Source organism: Drosophila persimilis, unplaced genomic scaffold (genome assembly GCF_003286085.1).
Source record: "Drosophila persimilis strain 14011-0111.01,24,50 unplaced genomic scaffold, DperRS2 tig00000700-arrow-arrow-pilon, whole genome shotgun sequence".
Taxonomy (NCBI): Eukaryota; Metazoa; Arthropoda; class Insecta; order Diptera; family Drosophilidae; genus Drosophila; species Drosophila persimilis.
Genome location: NW_020825340.1, coordinates 496020 through 505376, shown reverse-complemented (window position 1 = coordinate 505376; position 9357 = coordinate 496020). Strand labels below are relative to the sequence as shown.

At 40.8% G+C, this 9357-nt stretch overlaps 1 protein-coding gene across 1 annotated transcript; it reads left to right on the top strand.

The window, feature by feature from the left end:
* The first annotated feature begins 1694 nt into the window (after window positions 1–1694).
* LOC6601411 (UPF0687 protein C20orf27 homolog) lies at window positions 1695–8993 on the top strand. Its single transcript, XM_002026445.2, has 2 exons — window positions 1695–1978; window positions 7187–8993. Exons 1-2 carry the CDS (start codon window positions 1948–1950, stop codon window positions 7693–7695), a joined length of 540 nt encoding a protein of 179 aa, XP_002026481.1. The 5' UTR covers window positions 1695–1947; the 3' UTR covers window positions 7696–8993.
* The last annotated feature ends 364 nt before the right edge of the window (window positions 8994–9357 follow it).

Sequence of the window (9357 nt, the reverse complement as noted above, 5' to 3'; positions counted from 1 at the left end):
TATACCAAAATATACCGGCTCATTTTAAAAATATACCGTAAATATACTGACGAATTCAAATTACATTTTACATATTCCTCGTTTTTGATATTCCGCCGAATATTACTAGCTAGTTAAGACTTCCATGTTTGAACACATAATTTTCTCCGATTGATAAATAAATCTTTTACAAGATATGCGTATTTTAGGGACTCCTTGTAATTGGACTGTGTCTAAAACAAGGTTAAAGTAAAAAAGGCCAACAAAATGTACAAGAAAATGATCGGTAACAGAGGGGTAACCTAAATTTATTTTTAAGTTGAGCCGATTTTGTGATTGTTGTTTTGAAATAACAATCACACAGCGCGAGAGCAACGCTCTTTACTTTAGGCGGTCTGGCAGCGCAGCGGGTGGCAGCACTATTCTTACAAATGTCCTAAAATTGCCAGAAAAAGTGGCAGCAGTTTGTCAATTAGCTTTTGAGAGTGTGCAGTTGTTCTGTCGAAAGCGGTATTTTTTGAAACTATATGATAGATATATACCATTCACGTACACCATTTGTTTTTATTTTCTTTTTAAAGTCTCCGAGCTGTTAACTAGTATTTAACCATAATAATTTGTTTCGAAAAAATCGTTGGCATGTTTTCGAAAAAAATCGGAAGTCGAAAATATCGATAGCTTGCTGGCTATCGACTCACAGAATGCTGACACTGGCACCTTTTCCATGTAACACACTCTGGATTAAACGAAATTTTTCGATGTTTGAAAAATATATATATATTTAATGTTCATTCATATATGCCCTCTCCGTGTTACCTCTCTACACCTTACACACCCTGCCAACTTTTCGTTGTTTCAATATATGACGGAAATGACGGTAATTTGAAAAATAGTTGTGAATGTTGTTTTAAAAAAATCGTTGTTGATCCACTTACCGCACAAAATTACCGATATTATGTTTGGCATTGATAGGTAGATTTGAAAATCGTCGCGTGGGATAAGTGGGGTTTCATCGGTATATTTTTTGTATCTTTTGAAACTGAAACGGTATATTTCGGGTTATTTTATCACCAAGTCCGCGATCACACTGCTGCAAATTTCGTACCTTTTCATAGTATTTTCTAGTATTTTCCAGTGTTTTTTATGACGCGTTCAAAGCACCAATGTAGAAATCGTGTAGAAATGGCATGTAGAGCCTTGTCCCAGGCCACATAAACTACGAATTTGTGATCAGCATCGAATTCCTGATCGTTTACCATCGAAATCTCAATTTTTTTTATTTCGACATTTCCTCTTCAGGTGTCGCTTTTGGTAATTGACTACAAATGTAGTTAATATGTAGCGAATGTGTTGATATTGTGTAGTTGTAATGTAACTATGTAATTTAGTGGAAATTGTTTTTGCTTAAACCATTTTTTATAAAGAATCCAATAAAGATGATTACTTCAAATTAAACAGACTTGTAGGAAATTGATTCATCGATCGTAAAAAATTATGTGGGCATGGCAAAATGTTCTATATAGCTAGTGATATTCGTCGGAATATCAAAAACGAGGAATATGTAAAATAGAACTTGAATTCGTCAGTATATTTACGGTATATTTGTAAAATGAGGCGAATATTTTGGTATGTTTCTGAGGGTCGGACGGTATATTTTAACGATAAATCCGCGGTCACACTGACCACTCAACCAAATACGCTCCCGGATTTTTTGTTTTGTTTTTTTTAATAAGTAAAGTGAAACTTAATAAATAAAAGCGGCTGCTGGCGATCAAGAAACGCAAAGAATATCTCGACTACTGGACGCTCCTACATTTGCATCTGCCCTCTCTTATCTGGCGTCGCCTGCTCCCATTCGTTGTCAGCGTGCGAGGAACGCGCCTTCCAGTTTAATTCAATTTCTGATCTGTGTGAAAAGACACACCTCCTCCCGACAGAATATCGGCTGGCATTTAAGAGAGCCACAAAATGTGCGACGAAGCCACTGCGGATCATCAAGGTAAATAGTACTACAAAAGTTTGTGTTTACTTTGTCTATATTTGGTTTAGCCATTATATGGCATTTTTTAAGCCAAAATGTGATTATCATTAGCGGGGGTCGCTCTACCCAGCTGCGACTTACCAGAAAGTGCCTTAAAATATCATTAACCAAAGCCGGCAGTGGATTTGCCTGCTTCCTAGAGGAGGGTTTTGGTGGGATTTGAATGTTTAATTGGACTTGCCAAGAGTTTTTGCTAAAATTAGATCAGAAAGTGGGACAAATGTTCCCATTTGACCTTTTGGTGACTGCATTTTCATAAACATGCTCATGTACTGCATTAGTGTGTGCTGATGTGAGTGCAACTGCGATAGTTTGCGTGTGTGCGTGAGCCTTACTCCTTGCAAGGCTCATTTGTAAAAGGTAGAGTATATTCTCTCTATCACAAGTAGAAATTCGCTGTCGTTCTCATGTTGTCGCGTAGAATCGTGAATAGTGAAAACTGTTTCTGGCAATGCATTACATACCTTACACAAAATATACCTTTCTTCCTTGTTGCTTGTTGGGCTTTGACACGTTTATCTTTTCTCCCCTTCCTCCATCTTTTGACACATTCATATATGCTTCCGCTCACTATCCTCCTCTCGCCATACTTTTACTATTCCTGCACCGAAGAAAGCGTTAACCTTACTCACTTTTACGCCCACCAGTAGATAGTTGCAAGTAACAAGACAGATCCTTCATTGAATAAGTCGTTATTTGGTACTGCAAGGGTATTTACCGGATGACTAGTGATTTGTACAAAGTCCGCTACTGGTACAAATTTCAACATTTCTTTTTGAAATTGACGCATGCATATCCCTGGCTCCCTCTGGCTCGTGTTCTCTCGTTTACTCTGGTCTCCCGTTCGTTCTGCCCTCCAACGTTCATTGTTGTTCTTTGGGCGGCCGTTTTCCTGCTTTTCTGTCGTAATATTAAAAATAATATTTGTTCATGGTCAAACCTAAGCCAATTTTCAATGTGCCTCCGTCCCCATTCCCATTCCCTGCTGTCTCTGCATCCCATGATGCAAAATTCATGACATTTACCGGCGAATCGATGATTTTTCCCTCTATGCCGCAATTCGCGTGACTTGGTGTGGGGCGCCGTTGCCCCCTTATCGGCTGAGGCAAAGCCCAGGCTCAAACGTTTGATATAAGCATTCTTAAATTGTCGTAGATTAGTTTTTATTTATGATCAACACACCCCCCCGCTGCCAGAAAAAAGTTAATGAATTGTCGTCTGGCATATAAATAATTTTCCTTTTCCTTTTTATACACTTTCATCAATTACGGTTTATCGCGCTCTGTTGGACAGTTTGAAGTGCTCTCTGTGGGAGGGAGGTGTGTGTGCGTTGGGGCCTTGGAAGAGCACTATTGAATTTATTGCGCAAGTAAAGTAACTGTAAGCTGTTTGACTGAGGGAGTAAAGAGAGCAATCTAATTGGCTCTCTTTCGATTAAGCAGGATCTTACGCTCTCTAGCTGCCCATGCAACAATAAAACTCTCTTGCTCTCTCTCTCTCTCTCACTCTAATTCATTCAATTTCGTTCTCTTTTGATTGAGTGAATGTAGGATTAAGTACTGACTAAATGAAGCAGTCGAAAAAATGAAAAGTTTTTAGTGAAAAGCTTTTCTACGCTGATCTCGGGCGTGTGGCGTAGAGTGTTCAAAAGTCTCCATTGGGAAATGTACTCCCCTTAACTACCTCACACAAATTGCCATGAGTTAGCACTTGCAATCAGTTGGCAGACGTCTCATGAACAATCCTAATTATAATTATCATTTCACTTAGCGCCCGGCCCAGAGATTACACTTTCAACGTCACAGGTGCAGTTCCCACACCCCTTGAACCCCGGTCTTTTGGCTTAATTAAATTGTTTGCATAGAAACCGACCGCTAGCGCAGTGGTTTTTCGTTTTTCATTGTTCGTTGTTCATTGTTCATTGTTTTGTATTATTTTTTTATTGCCTTTTCTATAAAGTGATATGCAATTGTTTAATGCACATGAGTTGGGCTATTTATAGCACTGCGACTGTGCGACGGTGGGACTGTGAGACCGCCCAAGCACGTTGTTTGGGGTGGGCAACCACACTCCCCTCCCTTGGGCGGCCACGAGGTGTTTCTGTGATTGATATTTGTCCCGTTGGGTGGAACAGACGGACGGGACGATACGACACGACACCTTTGCAATTGTTTTGATTTGAAAATTTCGAGAACATAGAACACAATTCTGTTATGCAGGGTTTTGCAATCGTTCCCTTCTCTTCCCCTCCCTTGCGGTCAACGCCTTGGCAATATTTTGTTTGGCACGTACCACATACTGCTGCAAATGTACAAATGTGCATATGCCTTTTTATGGCATCCCCCACATGTCGGTCATGGGGAATGGCTGTTCCGGGTGGCAAAGCTGAATTAGTTATGAAAGACCGGGGGGGACAAGAAAGTGGACACAGTACAGTCGTTGGATTATATTATGAAATGAGCTGAATATTGAACGTTCGATTGGTATGGAAGGTAGAACGTAGATCGCTGGATATACATACTATTATTCAATATTCTTTGCCCTAACTGAGGGCATTCATTAACAATATTCTTTGAATAAACGAACCAATTGAAACTGAAATCAATTGATTGACAATCTCTCAGATAGACAACAGATCATTTGTCTATATAGAAATATAGAATAAAGCTAGCCCCAAAAAGAGGTCCAAAATTTCCTCTACTCAAATTTGATGCCAATTTGAGATTCCATTAATGATAAATCAATGCTGATTGGGGGGCACGTGAGAGAGTAAGTGACTCCTACCCTTCCATCCGTACAGATTGCTGTGTGTTTGCGTGTAGCAATGCCTTGAGCGTGACTTTAAATGAAATTTATAAAAAGAACAACAATCCCGGCACTTCGGCGAGGTAGCTTCTCATGCAGGAAGGGGACAGGGGGTTGGGGTGCCACTTGCTTGGATGAATCGACATTGGAAGGTCTCGGGTGTCGGGTCTCGGGTCTCAGGTAGCTACCTCCTTTGTTAAGCAGATTAAGTTGGATCACAATAAATTGCTTACATCCAGCAAATGAAGAACCGGAAAATTGCTTCAATTTTACATGATCCAGCATTAAGCGAATACAAAAGATGGAAACAGAAATTACACATAAATTTTATTGTCAACATTTCCTGAAAATTAAATTGCAAAATTGAATTACTATGACGTTCTGCTGAGCGGGCGATCAGCCAAAACAAACAGCGGCATAAAGAAGAATCCGAAAAAAAGAAGAATTTGACCAGATATTTCTGAATATCTGAAGGTTTTTCCATTTCTACAGTGCGTATCGAAAATGAAAGACGGATAGGAAGGAATCTTTACCGTAAAATATAGAAAGAAAAGATGAGAAGAACTTGTACCTTTATTTATATACAATAATTGATCAGATCAGATCAATAGGCCAATGTTTGATACATTTGTAGACCCTAAAACTATCTAGAAAAAGAAAAGTTTGCTCAAGATCAACATTCGGATGCCATGGGTGGATATATTTTGATAGATTAATCGAATGAAACGCACTGTTCGATGGTTCCACAATTGTGTGGAAACGATGTTCCCAAAATAACAAACTTTCCACCACAATTCTTGAGTGCCAACGGACAAATCCGAATTCTATTTTTAGGAAATACGAGACTTTTGTCGGGGCCCGTGAAATATTCTTCGCTGAGGCAATAGTCCATGATTAATTGTTCAACTATTTAGATCTTCCACTTCGCCATCCACGATTCTGGTTATCCATACATACCCGATGCATGCACGCCCGATTAGAAGCCCGTTAAGCTGTCAAGTTTTTATTGCTGCATAAACATTTGCCAGCGATTTGTTAATTGCATTTCCAAGCAGCCCCTTTATGGCGCTCCGTATAAATATACATTATACGTACGAGCTTAACGTATGCCACGTCTCAGGTGTACGCTAAATTTGATTGTGATTTACGAGCAGCATCACTCGTATGGTACTCGTATATGGAAACTGGAAGTACGTCTGATTAATGGGTCATCTGACGCCAGTTGAACGTGATGGCAAGACACTAATATGTAGACTGGATTTTTGAATTTACAATTATATTCCTTATTGATTGAGCACCTCTCAAGAGAATCTTATATGCGCTTTTTCTAAATCTCCAAGAATTGCATATGCCCTTCTCTTCTCTATATCCTCTTTTGGAAATCATGTAAAATCCTGTCTATCGTATTCTCTATATCATATATGTATGTTTATCCATGATAGCGCGTCAGGGAGACAGGTCGTGGGCGTGAGGAGGCATATCTTAAGTGTGAAAAGATCTCTCTAGTCCCTCAGAACATTCTCAAATATGAGTTCTTTCAGCTGTTGGGAATATTCATTCAGCAACTCATCCTCTACGTATCATTCATTATTCTGTAGACGTAGTACAGCCAAATGGCGTGATAAAATTAATAAAAAACCAGCCTATTCTTTCGTTTTAATTCATAAATTCAATTCCACAGTCGCTCGAATGTTGAATGTCAGCGCGAAATGTGACGCTGCGAAACACGAGTGCAGGCCTGGCCGCCCCCCCCAATTGACCCAATTTGAATGCGATTCAAACCCCAAAGGCAGTGAAGAGCGGGCCTTGGAAGCGTTTAATTAGGGGGTTACACGCAATTACCTCTTCGAATGCCTTGGGGGAGGGGTCCGGGGGAAAGTTTACTTGAGGCTCGACCCGAGACCTCTGTTTCCTCTGCCTCTGCCACCACCTCTTCCCCACTGCTCTGTTTGTTTAACTCTGAATACTTATGTTTATTCCACCTGACTCTCCGTCCCCCTCCCCACAATGGCTGGGGCTATGTTTGTGCCCCTCTGATGTGGCGTCTTGTTTCCGGGAAAGCATGCACAATTTTTAATTCGTCCAATCTGCTTGTTTAACAAATAAGATTTTCATTTTCAATTAAGTTTTGTGTACACACTTACAAGCCGCAAATATACGGTCCGTAGTCGGGAGTTCTTCCACGAAACGGTGCCTAATACACTTTTTACAGATTGCATTTATGTATTACAATGAATGTTCACTAATTTGCTCCATAGTTTTTCCACGGGCTTGGCCATTTTCTGTAGCATTCTTCAGTTTGTAAGCTTTGCCTTGCTACAAATTTGGTATTGACATCTTATGTGGTTTACTCTTTTCCAGATCATCATGTACACTTTGATGCGGCCACGGTGAAGTCGGATGGCTTTGAGTCGGACAGCTGTGTGACATACCAGCGCTCGGGCGACACGATTGCGGTTAGCCTGGGCTTTCTGCAGATCAACCATCGGTATCTGATCGACCTGAAACTTCCGACAACTGTGTTCGGGGATACGGGAGCGCCGGGCAGCAAGTTTCTGCCTGTTGTGAGCGCCACGCCCAATCTGCATTGCCGGATCACGGAGTTCGCTGGGACGAAGCACGACGAGCACGACTTTTTCGAGATGAAGATCGAGTTCTTTGCCTACAAGGAGAAGCTGCTGCGTGAGGTGCTGCACATTGTCAGCTCGAAAAACGCGAAGGAGCTGCTGCAGCTGGTGATTGCCGCCCGGGTACTGGGCAAGGGCAAGGGTACGCCCATGCTGCGCACGGGCATCCACTGTATCGGCGTGGAGCGGGACGACGACGAGTCGGAGGCCTCGGACTTTGCCGGCTTCGACAACAGGCCCTAAGGAGAGACCCAATGGCCCAGGACAGGCTTGCGACTCGCCTTGCCGCTATTTGTTTTCGTAGATAATTGAAAATATTTACATAGTTCTTAAGTAAACAAAACGAAGCAAAAAATAATAATTATATTAATATGATCTAACTCTAAGTCTTGCCTACATGGTAACCAATCGTGTGTGAAACTCATAGAGCATTTGCATTTAGATTTCGGTTTCAATTTTGTTTGTTGTACTTAAAGTTTTTTAAATTACCCCTCGAGTCCCGCAACCAATGCCTGGCCAGCCCTCTGAGCGGTGACTCGTACCTGGCCTCATTTGTAACCTCGTTGTAGCTCGTTTCCAAAGAACTTGTCTGCCGAAATGATTTCCCATTTAGCTCGGTCTTGCGTTCATTAGTACACGAAAGTAAACGAAGATTTAAATCAAGATTCTCAGATGTATTTTCATGCGAATGTTCATGGAAAGTTTTTAAGTGTAAGGTTAAAACATTGAAGATCTGTTGTTATTGTCTCATGAACTCATGGCTACAGTGCGTCTCAAAGCTAGAAGACAGTTGTGGAACAGGCTATAAAGACTACGTAATTTATGTTTATTGTACAAACGAGTACAAATTTAGGGCTGCCGATGCCATCCTTTCGGTGTATCAATTAAATATGTTCGAGCAGCATCGATTCGGTGGCACTAGCGCGATTTATACAATCAGACGATGTCCTGTCATAATTGTTCATTCTGTAAATACCACAACTGTTTTCTTGCTGCGAATCGCACTGTAAATATGGTACATTTTATCATACATCTTGTTGCACTTCAAAGTATTTCCCCCCACATGTATTTTAATGAATGTTAGCTAACCAATCAATGAACAGTTCAACCTCGAACAGACCAAACCGCAAGCCTTTTCAAAAATGTGTATAGGACTAAATTTTAAATTCGACCATATATGTAGACCCTGACCAACTCGTGGTGCTCCTCCTGACTTAAAACCTGTATGCATTACCCGAATAACAGAAACGAAAACTAAGCAATTTATTAATACAATTAGCCCAAAAGTATCCAAATACTTGTATTTAGCACTGGGCCTTTTGATAAACTTTTCAAGTTGATAATATTTCGCCCTGTCGAATGTGTATTGAGGCGCACCGGTCAGCAGTTAGATTTTGTAAATTCTAATCTACACAAATCCCAATTTCAACGGGAGCTCAATTCTTTACTAAGTATTTACAACATATGTATGTACATAAATATGTATGTGTGTGTGTAGGCCAGCAAATAAAAAGTCGTTGAGAACCCCATCGAATATTAAATTTATTGTTTAAATAAACCAAAATTATAAAGCACAATCTACCCGGCAATAGGCAAGTCTGATTATGGATCCTTGAGCTCAATACAGCCGAAATCGGAACGATTCCCTGTTAAACTGGTGGAAGCGCTGTTGAGCTGGCCGTCAAATCAACAAAACGTGGCACAGGCATCGAAGAGGCGATGCACCGACTGCAGTATTTACTGGCACAGTAGCTGCGTTTTCTCCTATCTCGAACACCATGTTGAAGGTAAGTGAAAGGAATGAATTTTTCAATGGCTTTCACTCACCCGATCAACCTTTCACAGATCCTGTCGCAGTACTTCGATCGATACGGCCTTTATGTACGGATATCTGTTTTCCAGGAG

What these genes read in the sequence shown, in the direction of transcription:
- LOC6601411 (XM_002026445.2), top strand. Translation starts at nt 1,948, where the DNA reads ATGTGCGACGAAGCCACTGCGGATCATCAAG. An exon ending in AGCCACTGCGGATCATCAAG is followed by an intron (nt 1,979 to 7,186) that starts GTAAATAGTACT and finishes ACTCTTTTCCAG; the next exon opens with ATCATCATGTACACTTTGAT.